The sequence below is a fragment of the Seriola aureovittata genome, chromosome 12, assembly GCF_021018895.1.
Source record: "Seriola aureovittata isolate HTS-2021-v1 ecotype China chromosome 12, ASM2101889v1, whole genome shotgun sequence".
In the NCBI taxonomy this organism is placed as follows: domain Eukaryota; kingdom Metazoa; phylum Chordata; class Actinopteri; order Carangiformes; family Carangidae; genus Seriola; species Seriola aureovittata.
Window position 1 is genome coordinate 14,284,856 of NC_079375.1, and position 17,497 is coordinate 14,302,352.

The 17,497-nt window shown below is 40.5% G+C and overlaps 1 protein-coding gene across 7 annotated transcripts in view; it reads right to left on the minus strand.

Moving 5' to 3' along the window:
• The window catches only part of kmt2cb (lysine (K)-specific methyltransferase 2Cb), a 63,854-nt gene that overhangs the window by 21,595 nt on the left and 24,762 nt on the right, over window positions 1-17,497 (minus strand). For 4 of the 7 annotated variants that reach the window (XM_056390387.1, XM_056390389.1, XM_056390386.1 and 1 more), the window contains exons 13-30: window positions 14,138-14,215; window positions 13,042-13,769; window positions 11,364-11,486; window positions 9,936-10,052; window positions 9,510-9,614; window positions 8,400-8,504; window positions 8,098-8,279; window positions 7,690-7,854; window positions 7,475-7,581; window positions 7,229-7,300; window positions 6,889-7,101; window positions 5,875-5,994; window positions 5,490-5,615; window positions 5,235-5,365; window positions 3,947-4,139; window positions 1,541-1,633; window positions 1,215-1,262; window positions 82-222 (exon numbers count right to left, since the gene is read on the minus strand). In XM_056390387.1, coding sequence (XP_056246362.1) covers window positions 82-222; window positions 1,215-1,262; window positions 1,541-1,633; window positions 3,947-4,139; window positions 5,235-5,365; window positions 5,490-5,615; window positions 5,875-5,994; window positions 6,889-7,101; window positions 7,229-7,300; window positions 7,475-7,581; window positions 7,690-7,854; window positions 8,098-8,279; window positions 8,400-8,504; window positions 9,510-9,614; window positions 9,936-10,052; window positions 11,364-11,486; window positions 13,042-13,769; window positions 14,138-14,215 — 2,847 coding nt within the window. The remainder of the gene's footprint in view (window positions 1-81; window positions 223-1,214; window positions 1,263-1,540; window positions 1,634-3,946; window positions 4,140-5,234; window positions 5,366-5,489; window positions 5,616-5,874; window positions 5,995-6,888; window positions 7,102-7,228; window positions 7,301-7,474; window positions 7,582-7,689; window positions 7,855-8,097; window positions 8,280-8,399; window positions 8,505-9,509; window positions 9,615-9,935; window positions 10,053-11,363; window positions 11,487-13,041; window positions 13,770-14,137; window positions 14,216-17,497) is intronic. The other 3 variants (XM_056390390.1, XM_056390388.1, XM_056390392.1) reach the window with 3 other exon arrangements.

The window sequence follows — 17,497 nt, forward strand, 5'->3', positions numbered from 1 at the left end:
GATTATTCATCTTATATTCAGTTTTAAAATAGCAGTGTAAAAAAACTGAAAGTGTCTGGATGTCTGGTCTTCTACACTGACCATCGGTGACCATCTTGTCTAGCTCTGGGCTGAGAATACCGTCCAGGGGTTCCTCTGGGAGGGTTCGAGGTGTCCTCCGGCCAGCTTGAGACTGGGAGGCCACTGGGGAACTGTCTGCCAGGGGCCCAATGTCCAGACCAGCTGTGGAAACACACACAGACATACAAAAACAAATCATAACATGCACACACACACATACGCACACATGCAAACAGACACACGCACACAAAACAACCAACAAAATACCTGACCAAGAACGTGATCATAAATATAGACTTGAAGTAAGAACATGTTTATTGTCTTAGCAGCCTGTGGAATGCAATCAAAACTGAACAGTATATGATTACAGCTCCTTGGGGTGCCTGTGTTGTTTAAAGGGGGTGTTTTCAGAACTGTGAAGAGACAGACAGGTCATACTAATTCTCAGTAAAGATACACAAACACTTGAATGTTTGTGGAGGAAAATATTGCTGTGACGCGTCCATTACATTGGTTGTTTGTACTAAATTCCTATCAATCTCTTTGAAAAAGAAGGTTCTACCAAGTTAGGGATGATTGCATCCAATAGTTGGCAACATCTGTATTAGAACTAAATTATATCAGCCCATAGAACATTTAAACTAAACAAATCAGTCTTTAAAAAAAAAAGAAAAAAACGAAGGACATGTTTTTGTCATCCAACCACAGGTCTGAGAACAGAACACCTTCGACATCTTCAGGAACTGGAAGGACATTCACGGAGGCCCTTTGTTCTCTAAATTGCTTCATTCTAAGCTGTTCATTTCTTGAATACCAGGATGTCCTTGTCAGTTTGTTTCTTTTCTATCTTGTAAACAACTTTGATTAGGTAGCTATGAATTTGTTCTTGTATTTATTTTTAAAAAAATGTCACAACTGTGAGAAAGGGTTTAGGAGGCTCATAATCAAGGACTGACACACCATACGTATCTAAGTGAATACTGTGAACTGGGTTAGGGAAGTACAAAGCAGTTTATGAGTGTTAAAACAATCTGAAAAGGTTGAGAAAAGCTAAGTATGAAGCAGCTTATATACATGCACTCAAATAGAGACACACACTGTAAGAGAGGAAGAATGCACTAAAGCAAGGGATTAGTAGGCCATAGCACCCTTACCAAAAGGAGGAGGTGAGCTGTCAACCTGGAAGGGGCAAAAATCAAGACCTACAAGAACCCAAAACCAGATAAAATGAGTGAAAAAATAGTGAAGACATAACAAGCACAACACGCTTCAGACAATGCAAACAAACAAAAGATAAAATCAAAGATAAGAATGTGACATTAAAAAAATAAAAATAAAAAATCAATAAGTGGTGAAAGCAAAATAAAATTGCTGTCTGAGGAAATTTCTGAACCGAGAGGAAAAGATTTTGTAAACCTATGACTAGGTGACCATTAATAAATTCTTAGCGCTGTGACTGCCTGTGAGATATATGACGCACCAGAGTCATTGCTTGGCTTTCCGAGCATTCCCAAGATGTCTGCATCAGTGTTCAGAACATCAGATAGATCAACTAATGGTTCCTCAGACGTCTCTGTAGATGGGAAAAAAGGAAGAAACAAAAAAAGAAAGAACCAAACTGTCACAAATCATAATTGATGGTGATGTTGAACGGATTGTGATTTGGAACCATTTCTTTGGATGTATAATTCGTTCTGGTTTAAACAAAAGAGGAAACTGCACAATATGTAAACAATAGTGATATTGAGTGGCCCCTGAGTGACTTGAAAATTTACTATATCATATTGATCTTCCAAGAGTATAATTTAACTGATTAAAGTGACTCTCAGAGAATTTCTACCAAACATATGAACTGTAATATCAGGATACCAGAATACTACAAAATCTTGAAGATGGAAAACACTGCTCTCTATCCTAAATGTCATAGATTCAGTCAATACTGTTGTCCTTCGGCCTCAAGCTTTGCATTACTGAATATTGTGAAAAGAAAGGAATGACAGCAAATATATTTTGCTTATTTAGTCTCTTACAAATGCAATCCGGTATCAATTTTATGCTAAACAATGTTTTCCCTTATGAATGTAACATTTTCTCTAAAACACAAACAGAATTAAAAAATAAATAAATAAATAAATAGAAAAACTGCCTGCAGGTCACTGTATTCAAGTGTACAATGTTTTAATTTTGAACTGCAAATCCAGCTTTTCTTAAACAGTGTGATAATTGAAAATGCTGGCCACTTTTCATTGGTGATGTACTTATACTCTTACTTTCTGTATGTCCACAATTCCAATATTCTGCTTTGAGTGGAAGCAAGGATCTATATCAAATAAATGTCTGGCCTCTCTATAAATGTGACATAACCCTCATAAGATAAATTCTAACCATACTATGGGTATGATTCAGTATCTCAAATTGCTTAGGTTTAGCCTTTGACAATTTCAACCTACTTCAATATATAACTGTTTTAGTAACTTGGTATTAAGAACAAGACATCAAAGACTGTCCATGAAAGATCTCGAGTTCTACTGTTGTCAGACAGATCTCTGTGCTCCTTCAATAAACAGCTACTTGAATGCTTTGTATATAGGTCTTTGCATATAAAAGTTTCATGTCTTGCTGCCCGTTTGACACACCTGACACACATTCAGGTCTGGAGAGTTTTTTCTTCAGTACTTTGATATTTTCTGATAAAAATCTGAGGAGGTAAAAGAATAATAGGTTTGTTGGGCTTTTTTAGTTGAAAAAGTTTGGATATTTTAGCAACTAGGAACAAGACCAACAACAGAACCAGCTATCGGACCCTATCCCTCTTCGACTGACACTGATTTGATATGTACCAGACTATGTGATGCAATACGAGGCAATAGGATGCAATTCCAACACAAGACATTCCAGTTTGCTTTTACTGCAGTTTAGCCAGTTGTTGCAACAAGGAATCTTAAAGAAATAATCTGTCTATCTGTAATGGTTTTCTAGTTTTAAAGAACTGGTTTCAGTAGTAGACTTTTTCACTGTGCATAGATGTTAGTGAGTGGTGTGTTAAACAGTGTGATGGCAGTGGCTGCACGCCATTTGGCCGTGTGGAAATCTGCTTAAATAAATACAGGTGGCAAGTATGACGTGGAATCTCATCTTGATCACCTGCTGATCAAACAGTGACAAGACTACATATACCATAAACAGGCAACGATTATGCTCAACAACATAATAAACCACCATTTGTTAGCGTGCATGGAACTTTTTCCATTTGGATTCAGCCATGACAAGACATGTGAAACATGTGTTTACCAGGCAGTATTGTTATTCTGTTTGTTTTCTGGCTGCACGACTAGTCATTCAGGTCGGCACAAGGAGTGTGTGAGATTTCATGTAAAATTGAGAGAAAGTTTGCGAGAGCAAGAGACAGAGTGAGTGGGCAGGGGAGACAGAGCGAGCTTGCAAAGAAAAGTGAAACTGAAACTTCACTTTATTTGCCACTTATGGACTGAAATTCTGCAAGTCTTTGGTTTAGGAGTAATGTGAATGGAACTGCAGTTGCTGACTCGAGTCTGAACGCTAATTCAGACCACAGATTAACCTTTGACACTTTGACTTTGTCTTGGATGAATGGGTGAAATCCAGTGTGAACATGTGTTCAGTGGACCTGGGTCATACCCATTTACTCCTGTATAAAAAGGACTAATACCTTCATTGGGAGAAAAATGCATCGAATAAAAGACACTCTTAGACACCAAAATATAAAGATAAACACAAAATTATCCGTTGTGTCAGTCTTTTTCAATACCTGTATCATTTCCCTTCCAGCACTGGTTTAATTCAAGCCGTTCTTAGTTCTCAGTAAGTCATTACATGCCTTGTATTGGATAACCAGAGTAATACGTACGTGCTGCTGAGGGTCTGCTAGGAAGGGATGTTGCTGAGGCACTGAGCAGAGGGTCTGACGAAGGGTCCAGGAAGCTGGTGGTGGGGTGCTTTCTCTCCACTTGGCTTTGCCCTTCTTCCAGTAAGCCTGGTTCGACCCCCTGCTGCCTGCTCTGCTTACTTTTGTCCAGCAGGTCCTTTCCAAAGAAAGCCTCCTGAACATGACATCACAAAGCACTGGTCACTTCTCTGTGCTGACACTTTTCAAAGTTTACCTTTCTTGACATCAGTCATGGGAAACACCATGTCACATAGAAATGACTCAGTGCCAATGAAGGCCCATGAGAACTGACCAGAGTGAAACAGAGAAGCTCTGAAACTAGGAGTCATGTTGATGCTGATCCCACTTTTGTCAGCTCCCACCTCCCCCAACCACTTATACCCACAAGACTACTATCCTCAATGACATGTAACTGCAGCTCACTGCTGCACCAAGTCATTAAAAGCCCAACATGTTGCTATCTCAATAATTAATGAAATGTGCTTCACTGTGTCGGACCTTTAGGTTAGACTGAACACCCCCCCCTTTCTGCTACTGTTGTAAGATAAAGAGCAGCACTGACAGCTGCCAGTGGCTTAATGCACATCACATATCTATGTTTTGGCCAACACAAGGTGACACTGAGATATTGGCTAGGGACAAGGACCCTTGAAGTCATCTCCAGTTAAGTTTTCATATGTCAATTCACAACCCAGACAAGGAGCCATTTAAAGAGCATGATCAGAGACGAGTATCCTCTACTGTGAGTTCCTTTAGGCTGTTCCTCTTTCAAAAAAGCTCACAGAAGGGGCACCATGCATCAAAGTTCTGTAAGTGGTTTCCAGGCAATGTACTTTGGATTCCCAACCTTCCCAAGGGTGAGATAAAATGCATTTTATGAAGATATGGCGTGACAAGACCAGACAGTCCGTGTATGTGAACGCCAGGCTTGCATAACAATAAAACAAAAATAGTTTTGCAATCAACTGATGAAATAATTTGGTTTCACAAATGTAATAATGTTATGACTGTGCCTTTTAGATAATGTAATGTTTAGGATGAAACATCTACTATTAGAAAAATGTGGCACCTATGTTTATAACATGAGCTGCATTGATTGTTATTAAATCTTGTTATTTGTGAGTACTTTTGTAGCAGTTTACACTACAAGGTTATATAGAAGCTATACACTGACGTCCTGTTATATCCCCACTATACAGATTATTTGTTTACTGGTCAAACAGCAAGTGTGCTATCCAAAGTGACAGACCTGCAGATAGGTAGGAAATGCCTCCTCCAGTTTGGTTTTCTTCTTTCGGTAACGTTTCTTTATTTTTTCTGGGACCTCTGGTCCAGGGGGTGTCTCATCCACAGGAGTATCAGGCACTGCCTCTGTCCAACCTGCAACAAAGAAAAAAAAAAAAACATCATCTTTAAGCTCTTATTATGAAATTAAAACATAAACTGACGGATCGGGAGATAGTCCACTATAATGCACGTGTGGATAGATTATTGGTGTACAGACCCTCATCTTTTCCAACAAGGTTCTCTGTCACGGAGCCAGAGGAATCCTTTCTGCAGAGGGATCGTTTGGCCTTGCCTGGACCTTGGCCTGGACGGCTCCTCTGGCGGACCATGAACCCACCAATGCCTTTTAGGAAGAAATTTAATATTAATAAATCTACCAATAACAATACCATTTTGATATCACAAAGGTGATACGATTTGAAATATACTGAGTTTTGCCTGGCTTTATTAATTGTCCATTGCATTCAGCATGAATGCTCAGAAACAGTAGACAGAGCCCTCCCAAAGCAAGATGGCAGAGCTTTGCTAGAGCTACATTGTCGGGCATGTACTGCACCATTTTACGCTTCAGAGAAGCTGTCTCCTTCAATCAGGTGCCCTACCCGGCCGGTACGGTTTCCTCTTCCTCTTCTTGCCGCCGTCGGCCCCCTTGGAGTCGTCTTCTGCTGGCTCTCGCTCCAGGCTTGAGTCAGACTTCCCCTCACAATCTATGAGCTCCGCCTCTGCAAGAGGGAGAGAGCATTGATGATGAGTGACAGCCCTGCAGCAGAGAACACCCCAGCCAGGCCCCTCAACACAGCGCCGGGGTCAGTTCTATCTGAACTCCACTCAGTGGCAGGACATTAGCCTGATTGAAATTAAGTTCACCAGTTCCATTACTAAGGAGCTACATTTCCAGAGGGATTTTTTCATACTCCTTTCTTTTTTCAGTGGCAAGTTATATTATTTTTTTCAACTCTGACATAGAGAAACACTTTTGATAAGGATAAATATGGGGTAAGCAAGTTCTATTATTACTAATTAGTAGCATTCCATGCAAATTGTCTGCATCTTACCACAACTGTCTACGGCATTTTCTTAAACGAGGAATATCGTTTACATAAAGCTCAACCCATTCCTGATACTTTTATCTATTTATTCAAACCCACAGTGCACAGCAGAAGTAGAAACCAGCAGTTTAAACTAATGATATTTACGCTGAGAGCCATCATCAGAAATCAGTTAGCAGATTGACATTTAACACATTTTAAAGATTTTGTCCATGAGAGAGGAGCTGTCCAAAAAAACCTCCTTGCCACAACACTTCTATCTAGCTAGGTGTACCTAATAAACTGCCAACTGGGCATATATACAGCATTAAAAGAAATGTATGATGCAGGCTACATTCTGTTAATGCAGAGCTAATTGTCAAACTGCATTAGCTTTTAGTAATTTTAAGTGTGAACTGCACAGCTGTATAGTGTTGAAAAACATCAATACTGAAAAAACAAAAAACATCCACCCAGCTGGAATAATTGGAAAAAGCCAGTATTGATAGTCCACGTCACTGCTATACTTAAGGTCTCTGATAAACAGTCTTGAGATGAAAGAAGAAGATTGTGTGGGAAGACAAGTACCTCTGTTGTCCTCCATGTCTTCATCACGAGAGTGTTCTGAGAGGGGGTCTACAGGAGCTTGAAGCACTGCCACACTGTTCTGGTTAATGATTTTTAGCTTCAGCTTTGGCTTGGGTTTTCTGCGCCGTGACGCTGTAGCAGACAAGCTCTGGAGCTGGCATAGCCCTGACTCTGTCAAACAAACACCATCCTGGGTGTAGGTCCTTGATAGATCTGAAAAGACCAAAAATGAGAATGAGCATAAACTGTATAAGCTAAAGTCAAATCACCATCTTGTAGAAAGAAAAAAATACTTTTTATTGTTAAATGTAATCTATCAATTTTGAAGCTGTGAACTTACCCATTTCTTTTGCCTTTGTGACAATCTGCGTCATAACTACAGGCTCAATAGCGTCTCTGGCCTTGGTCACAACTGCAGCAGCACAGGGCAAACAAAAGCCATTAAAAACAAACAGCAGAAAGACGAGGAACAAATGTCATGGTTGAGCCTATTCACTCTACTGCAGACACATACACACACAAAAAGAAAAACCCACTGTAAAAAAAAAAAAAAAAAACACATTTAGAAGAATCACTGCACTCCTACCTTTAGTGGTCTTGAAAGCTCGACACATTGTGCAGTCAAAGCTGCTTTCTGCGGCTTTCTCTACATCTTCCTCTGAATGGAGACCCTGACAAGAGGCATGGAACCATCTATGTACAGAGAGAGAGGAAAAAGCTTAGATAAGAGCAAACTATGTAAAAAACAAACAAACAAACAAAAACATTAGTACCACGAGGTCCTCTTGAATCATTGCTCACCTGTCACATTGGCGGCACTGCACGACGATGGTGCCTTCACTGTAGTCCACTAGGCAGATGGGGCATGTTGGAAGGCTGGCACAGGGTGCACACTGGGTGTAATTATTCTGCCAGTCACACCTTAGGCCTGGTGTGGTGGCGCCACACTGGGTACAGGACACACACCTGCAGGAGACACAGTGGACAGAGGTCATTCCACATAGGTTACTTCAAAGAGGACAGTTCAGATTAACTGAGCTGCAAAAACCCAGCCTACTTAGTACGCAAAGAAGTTAGCAAAGATGAAATTATTTACTGTTCTTTTGTACAAATAACACAGTGCTCAATAATGTCTAATTGTTCCATTCCTTTTGTAAACTTTGCCTGTTTGAAGCAAATTTTGGGTGAGACGATTAACAAGTTACTCACCATTTGCACTTCCAGCTGTCCTTGGGTACGTTCTGCAGTGGGGGGTCCAAGCAGTAGGTGTGATAGCTGATGTCACAGTCATCACACAGCAGCAAGCGGCCAGGATCTGTAGCCTGTCCACATGCCTCGCACACTGTACACTCCAGACAACGCCAGCCTTTACTCAGCACCACCTTGGTGATCTATGAAAGTAACAATGAGACATTTATATGTAGGTATGTATGTGAAAGGATCGCATTTCTATTAGGTACTTACAGTATGTACACTGAATGTGTGGTGTACAAACTCAACAGTTAATGTACCTTTATGCCGACACAGAATGGATGGTAGCACTGGCCACACTGAGCACAAGCCAAAAGACGACCTTCTGCTCCAAGGCCAAAACTCCCACACACCACACACATGTCCTAAAAGGAAGAAAGACATCATGAGTTATCTCATCTCCCTGAGCCAGTGAGAGCCCCACTTTTATTATTCCAATTTTCCACTCGAAATTTTTTTTTTTTTTTCTGTGCTAAAAACAAAGAAACTAGTCAGCTACTGTCAGTTTCAGCTTGTCTACAAGAACAAATCTGACAACTGTTCAATATTTATCTCACTACTGTATCACATGGGTATCAATATGTTCTGCATATTCATTTATTGCCACTGGCTGTATAAGTAAAAGGTCACTGTCTATGTTGTTGCTATCCTGGAAGCAAGGAGAGGGAAGAAACTGCTTCCTTTACCCTAAACCTGCTTGATAGATAAGGACGCTGCAGTTGTCCTATATCCTCAAATATTAATGTGCATAAAAGCATCTTGAAATGCAAGGTTAAAGGAATACAGGATGCTTTTGGAAACATTGGACTTTTAACCAGGATAATTGAGTGAGCCCCTTTCAGCCCCTGCATCACATTCACATTTCACATCCGAGAGCCAGACAGAACAGTTTTTGCTCACTGACCGGTTTCACTTGAGCCATTCAGGATAAGTGACTTAATAAGCAGCACCTCAGCTGTATTGCTTAATTGATTAGTCAACAGTTTTTCTATAACAATACAAGATTTCAATCTCTCAATTACTATCCCACACCGCTAACTTCAGTTACTGCTTTCTTTAAAACCTTGATGAATATTTGACAGTGGTCATCAGTCACTTACTATTACTGTAAATTAAATTCAGTACAGGAGCATTACTTTGAAGGCAGAAAGTAAGAAACAATGAAATTTCAATATGATCCTGTGTTATATAATCCACTGCACTTCCTGCAGGCAGTTGGCAGGATCTCCACAGGAATTAATGATCTCCAGAGGAAGAGATCTTTAAGTACAGATTTAATTTCAGGCAATCTAAGTGAATGGAGAAATGCGTGGATCAGTATTTAAAATGAAATACATCAGCACACTCTTAATTAAAAAACAACACAACACCTGTTTTAGTGTGAAACTGTCATTGCTGGAGAATATGACCACTGTGTTATGCATGGCATTCTCCTCCTCCTCCTTGACTGGGTATGGTGTTTCTATTGTAGTGATCTGCATATCAAGGAAAGAATACACAAAATAAACAAATATGAGTATTTAGGATTCACATACTACAGTGGATTAGTTAGTGTCAGCTATTACCATCTACTATTCACAACTGCTTAGTCAAATTTTTAGCGATATCGAGGAACTGGCCCCCAGGAAATGTGCAACCTTTACCATAAAATGAAACTAGCAGTTTTCTCTGCCATTAACATTAATGCTGCTTATAATACATCATCCATGTCTTTAGCTGGAGGGAAAACAAACACTCATTTGCATATGCAATATTTGCTAAAGACATCAAGAAATCATCCAGCTGATAGCACATACCCCAGGGTTGATGCTGGGACTCGCTCCATTCTTGCCTCTGGCCCTGCCGCGTCCAGCTCTACCTGACAGACCTGCCCCTCTGGGCCTCCTCCTCCCAGGGAAGCCTGAACCTCGACCCTGTGGAGGCAAGACAAAAAAAATAAATAAGTAATTCAATAAAAAAAAAAAAAAAGAAAAAAAAAAGAAAAAAGAAAAATCAGACCAGACAATGACCACTCCTCATCTCACTCGTCATTTGCAGAAGTCTGTTTCACTTTTGTACATGCACAGTTTGCGCAGCAGACAAGATTTAAAGGTTTGCCAGGGGGGAACCTTCCACCACTCCCAGTTCAAGTCTAGAAATGTAGTGTTATGCTGTTTGTTGCTTGGATGCAAGCTGCTACTGCAAAGCCTGTCTGACAAGTGATTTACCTAATACATTCACATATTTATTTTAGCACTGTGATGGCTTTGAAAAAAACCAGTTAATTCTAAGAAAGGATAAAAAAAAAAACAAAAAAAAAAACATAACTTTTTAGAAATCGCCAACATTTGAGCATCATGCAACTGCTCAACAAGATGAAAAAATAACCAGTCAAACTGATTCTTGACATTTTGATAGTTCATGGAAATGGCTGTTATTTGAGATACACTACAATTTCTGCCAGACAGCCAGCAAATGATAGAGTTGAGAAAAGGCTCTGAGCTGTTGTTCTAGCAATGTGAGTTCAACTGCGCCTTTGGCACATCTCTGACAGGAGGCCTCTGCCTAATCGTGACTGTCAAACCTAAGTCTAACTGAACCTTCCAGCACCTGCCCCAAAATCCCTTCCTATTTACCCCCACATTTGGCCCTGATCCCATCTGAGGCCCCTCCCATCCACTGTGCTTCCTGACAGACGCACTGTATGATGGTGTTTAACCTGGACTGGACCCCTGACACAGCATACAAATTAACCCTCACCCAGCTTTGTTAAGAGTAATGACTGTCACCATGGCAACCAACTGCCACAGACTTTTTGCTAAGTCAAAATCAAAGAAGAAAAAATATATAAATACTTGAACATGTTTGAATAAGACAGAAAAAAGAGCACAGCAGTGCATGTTTGACAAAGAGGAAACAGGACACAATCATTCATTAGTGAAAAACTATTACATCCTATTCTTATTACTCCACACCCTTGATCTCTCAATTCAACTGCAAAGCCAGCAAAACCAATTATCATCACAGCCACATCTTTCAGTTCCACTTCATAAAGTCAGTAGCTTAGACACTGGTTTTTGAATCTCCTCCTCTCACTGTAAGGTGGTGGTAATTGTTAGTGTAGGCTACAAAATTCATCACAGTGACATTCAGGAACACTCGGGGAGTGTGCGTCACTAGGGTAAACAGAGGGCTAACAGAGGGCAGCTGCTGCCCTGCCGTCTCTGGTGAGCCACAGTATTTACCACTCTGATGCTCCAGCCGGGGCTGCCAGAGGACTGCCTGGTCTTTGGGACGTCCCACCCCTCTGGCTGGTCTGGCGACCAGGACAAGGGGGAGCTCACACTGCTATGGGGGCTCCATGCACCCTAAGGTAAGGGGGGGCGGGTGAGAGAGTGAGAGAGAGGGGGGGAGGAGGGCGACAAAATGCAGCAACTTAAAAACAAAGCCAGCGAAGAAATAAAACATACAAAGAAAGATGTTAGAGAGATGTAGTGAGCTTCTAATGTAGCTATTGGGGAAGTATTCAATACACACCCATCTTTGCAGAGCTACAGTATGGGAGAGCATCAGATGTGCCGAAAGGTGTTTAAGTTATTAGGTTACATTCTGTGTTAAAGCCAATCCTTAGGGTTTTCATGCATATGAGTTAGGGGGGCATGTTTCTAATAGACTCTTTGTAGAGGCAAAACTAGTGAGCACAATTGTGTTAGTTGCATTTCACACAGCAGGATCTGCCAGGGCATCATGGCACTATAAAGCAGGAAAAGAGGCTCTGTAACCTCTCGCCATGACAACGGTGTATGTTTGGCATGTTGACAAAACAAGGGGAATTGCGTCAGCACGGAAGCACATGAACCCATCAGACAAAAGCATGCTGGACTAAAGAGGAGTAACATTCAAATTTCTGGAATAGATTTCCCCAGGCCTTGTGTAACAAATTAGTTTGGGCCATATGTTTACTTAAGAGATGGGATATATCTGGGGAAAAAAAAAAACATTTCGCAAACTAAATTAGTCTACCCTCACCAGCATCATTCATAATATATTATAGCCATGGGTGTGATTCAATTCCCATTATTATTTGTCTGAGAGAGTCTATATTCAGTGTCAGTGATAGTCTATTATAATTCATTTGTTTTAGCGACACTGAGACACTAATATTAGGACGTTTTTTCACAGCCACAAGTGACCCACTGCATTTCATGGTGTAATATGGAGATAACTTGGACATGGTAATGGTAGTGGTAATTTGTGACTTGATGAATGCTCATTCTCAATGGGACAATAAAGTGGCACATGTTTGTAACATGGACATGAGATGAGCAGAGACCGATGACCATACCACTGAGGTGGAATATGCTGAGGATGGTCAGTAAAATGTGTTTCAGCCATTAAAAAAAACAAACACACAAACAAAAAAAAAAAAACACGACAATTCCTTCTCGAAATAATTAATACCTCAACTGAGCTCTGTATGAACACTGTGACTAACTAGTCATGTGGTGCACAAACATGTGAAGAGGGCAAGGGGAGTTGAGAGAGAGCATCATTTGCTGTACTGTCCTCCTGTTATGCTTGAATACTACTACAGTAATGCTACTACTACTATTACAAAAGAGAAAAATGATTAGCATTTAAAAAAATTAAATCGGCATAACTGTAAAACATATCTTAAACTGTACAAGCCCCTTCAACAAATTAAAAAAAAAACAAAAAAAAACAAACAGAAAAACAAAACACAAATCCTCCACCTCTTAGAGCAGAGCCCACAGGACACATATGCCATTGGAGTACACGAGGTATGAGCACCATTTATTAGCTCCAGGGATATATCATTTGGGCAGGGACAGTGAAAAACCACCCAAATCCTGACACAAAACGCATCAGTGATTCTTCGTGAGGTGATATCCAGGTTCCTACCTGTTTCACTCGTGGCCTCCCAGGAGAAAACTTCCTCTTGGTAATGGCTGGCTTTCCCATTCCAATCTTTGGGGTGAGTGGTATGAGGGTGGTGGTGGGCATCACGCTGCTGTGGTCACCCAGTGAAGGTAGGATATGGGTCTGTGGTGGCTCTCTCGGAGATGTCCCTCGGAGTAGAGGGGAGGAGTGGGAAGAAGAAGAAACCATTTCAGCCAACCTTTCCACAGACGTCTTGAGGGGTTTCTCCTCTGAAGACAGGCTGGGAAATGACAGATTAGGCTTGCTCTCTGGTGTAGTGTCCATCTCCTCTGATGTAGTGGAAGCTGAGGGCTTAACAGTCTCTGCCAGATTCCTGTGAAAAATACCCTCCCTCATCTCCTTGTTAAGTTCTTTTGGAGCAGTTTCCAGAAAAGAAGCCCTGACTACATCCATACTTGAAGGTTGGGGTAGTGAGACTTCCATTGGTTGGTCCGTGAAAGGTACTGATGCAGTACTTGGTTCTTTGGTGGCTGAGATGATGGCCTTAAAATCCTTTGTGCTGGGGTTGGCCATGCCCTGTTCAGAGCAGGCCTCTGTCTTTGCTGGTTTGATTTGTAATGTGGTGTCCGGTGTCTGTAGAGCCTCTGTAGAGAGCTGGGCTGGAACAGACTCCGGCTCCTGGCTGGGAGTCGCTGAAGATGCAGGACTCTCTGTAGATGTGAGCTGGGTTCTTGCTGCTGGTTTTGTTTCTGTTGGAGGAAATACACAGTGGTCAGAAAAACATATATTGATATATCCACATCATGCACATCATTAACAAATGAAAAATGATAAAGTGGAAACCAACATAACACTAAGCTAATGGACTTCATGTGATCAGCATCGCGACAGAAATGTTTATCTCATTAATGTAAATGACACATGGATTTGGTGGGAAGTGGTCTGGTCTAATAGTAGTTGTAAACAATGTTTACACGGCATTTTAACAGCATGAATAAACTGTGAGCAATATATTTAACACAAACTTTCACTTTAACAATCACTGTTATGTTATTACAAATCAACATGAGGTTCGACAATGCAGATTAATTACTAAATACAAGCTGTGAGTACAAACCTGGTTTGAATTCTGTGAGGAGTCTGTTGACAGAAGGTTCAGTAACCTGTCTCTCAACATCTGCTTCCACTGAGACATCTGAAAGAAAGAAGATTCATTTAAAAAGGAGCTTCTATGAAAAAAAAGGAATGCTCGTATGTCAATAGAGAAACTAAAGAATCTAAACTGAAGAGGCTGGATAGACTTTGAGCACATTAAGATAAAGTGGTAAGGCAATGAAGAAATAAAGAAAGCAGACAGTACAGAAATGTCAGGCTTGGATGCCCAGCAGTAACCCCGATGGAGAAAAAAGATAAAGACATTTCTGCTCGCATCAGTTCTAAACCACCTATTTAGAGCTGCAGCTAACAATAGTTTTCGTGATCAATTAATCTGCTAATGATTTTTTCCAATTTATCATTTAGTCTTAGATAGATAAAAAAAAATATTGAAAATGGCCATCACAATTTCACAGAGCTGAATGTGACATCTTAAAATGTCTTGTTTTGTCTGAACCAACGTCTGAATACCTCAAAATATTTGGTTCACAATGAGGTGTGACAGAGAAAAGCAGAAAATGTGCTCATTTGAGTGACAGTTTCACTATTTTCGGATGAAAAATTACTAAAATGATTAACTGATAATAAAAGTAGTTAATTGTTTTTCTGTCAATTGACTAAATGCTTAATTGACTCTAGACAGATATTCCAAAGAAACTTAAACCAAACAAGACTGTACTATGAGATGAATCCTGAAGTTGTGGGAAAAAATATTAATGTCATCTGCTTTTAGTGAAATCACAGTTTTTCTTTGAAAAAGGTGAACAATTTTCTTTATAAACTCTCATTTAACACATAAAACTATTTGTTGCAGATTACCAATTATCTCTTCAACCAAAAAAATAATTTTATATGGTTCTTTACAAGTGCACGTAGAAAAAGATTAGACATTATATAGGGATGTAAAATTAATTTTGCTGTTCATACTTAATGAACTGTTACATGAGCCTTGAAATGGAAGTGACAGAAGTGTTACTGGAAGGGGGGTGGCTTTCCAGTTACAAGCAGTAGAGACAAGCTTGTATCAGGTTACATTTGGTATTAATCTAGGTTCTCCTACTCTCTCTCTCTCTTTGGCGTTGTAGTGTCTCCTATCCTCTCTCTCCATTTGGTTTTGTATCAAAGACATCAATGCATTTGACTAGTCTGGCATGAATAGAACTAGTCATTCCTGGCTATCAGGCATCCACACATCGAGCCAATATACTGCCAGACAGCCTCTGACAGTACAGATAGCCTAGTCTTAACGAGGCACCCACCATTTCAATCCACAAGTTCCCATGTCACACTGATCCTGACACACACATGCACCTGCTAAGCATCTCTGCCAGGGAAGGGAGTAACCATGACAACCAACATCCCAGGGTCTGTGTGCTCTGGGCTCATGACTGTGCAGCTTGCAGGTGCTCATCCGGTGCCGATGCCAGAAAGTCAATTAGGAGATGGGCTTCCAACCATCTCCAGCCTTCAACTATTGACCAAGCTGAACACACATTCTCATTCATATTAACACCCTGCTTCCTATATCTCCTACTGTGAATACTGTGATGCTTTAGATAAATACTTGGCTTTGATTAATGCAGCAGAGGCCTTAAGTCAGGTCTAACTTGCCCTCACTGAATGGATCTGTCAATTGAGTCACGGTAAGCCTGCTGTTAAACCCTGAGTGGTGGAGAATCCTGGCAGGTAATAACAGCTCTGGTTAATGACTTTAATTACATTACATGTGTGGGCGGGTTGGCAGTAAAGTCATGATCTCACATAACAAAACCAAAATAAATAAATATATATATATATATATATATATATATATATATAATATATATATATATATATATATATATATATATATATATCAGTAATTTTCAGCACATTATCAAAATAAAGTCCTTTCTCTTATTTGGGGCAGGAATATCAAATACAGTGCAAAAAACGCAATGAAAACTTTACCCTTCAATTCGAGAAGCTAGAACCCACATTCCTAAACAACATCTACTACCAGGTGCAGAGAGCATTAAGACATGCATACTGGGAAACAGGTAAAGCTTGACTGAATCTTGTTTTCGCTTAACAAACCTCCAAAAGCTCATCTCAAATCCATACACAGCTCACGTGTACACTCAACACATATTTAAAACCACAGTGGGGGAGGCATTGCATTGCCAGCTACGTCCAATGATAAAGCAGTTCATGACCACAGGAAAAAGCTAGTAAAATGTGAGCACATGTGTATGGTAAGCAGAGCGAGCAAGCTGTGTGAGCAGCCAAGAATGAGCCAGTGTAGCTCTAAGGCAGGTTTGCAGACGGGGGATCTGATATCATCACCATCATGCTGCTCCAACCCATTTTCTCCTGCCACTGGAGTCTGCTGTCTAGACAAGAGTGGGCAGCCTAGCTACCACTGGCATCCCCAGCCAGATCTCAGACCGCACATGAACCAGAGTGGAGGTGCAGCCCTGAACTTCAGACAAACAAATACCAGCATCATTTAACTCTGTTTGTCTGTACAGCTTGCACTATAACAAATTACAGAAATCCTGTGACCAGCGACTGCGACTAAATACCCTCTATCTAGAGATGCTTAACACTCTGCGTTTAAGTTCAAGTCGAATGACAAAGGGTTTTGACTTGAAAACAAGATGGCTATTTCTAGAAATTTCACTGAAGGTGAGTTAAAGAACCATAATTACTGTTACTTTAAAACAACACAACTCTTGTGTTCAGCCCAAACCTCAAGTCCCTGAATCCAAAGGCCATAAGTCATAGTCTGAATCTTGTTCAAGCCACTGTATAACAAACAAATCCTGTTGTATCTTGATTTACTGTCACACACCTGGTGCTGGCAAGCGCACACACAGCGATGCACGAGAGGATCGTAATAAACAAAAATTAGCTTTGGCAGACATGGCCATAGAGCCTTATCAACCTCTCCCTGTGCTAAGTAGTATCAACAACTCTGGCCTAGTCTGAGAGTCAAATTGAAAGTCAAAAGTAAAATTAAATTACAGTAGTATGAGCAGGTAACTCAACTGTCCATCTCTGCCTCAAGCTGCACTGTGTAGTTTCAATTCCCTATGAACTAAATTAAAAACCTAAAAAAAATAAGTGTTCAAGTATCAGTTTCTCATTCACATTGATGGGCAGCAAACACTACTTCCCCCAGGAGAAACACTGGAGAAACAAAGTACTTTCATTTTTGAAAACACAGAATTACAAAGACAATGGAGTCGCTTTAATCTGACGCTAGTTGGACACCATCTGCTTATTGGGGAGTCCTCAGAAAATGCTCCAAATAAAAGACCGAGTGATTCTCCCTGGCCCT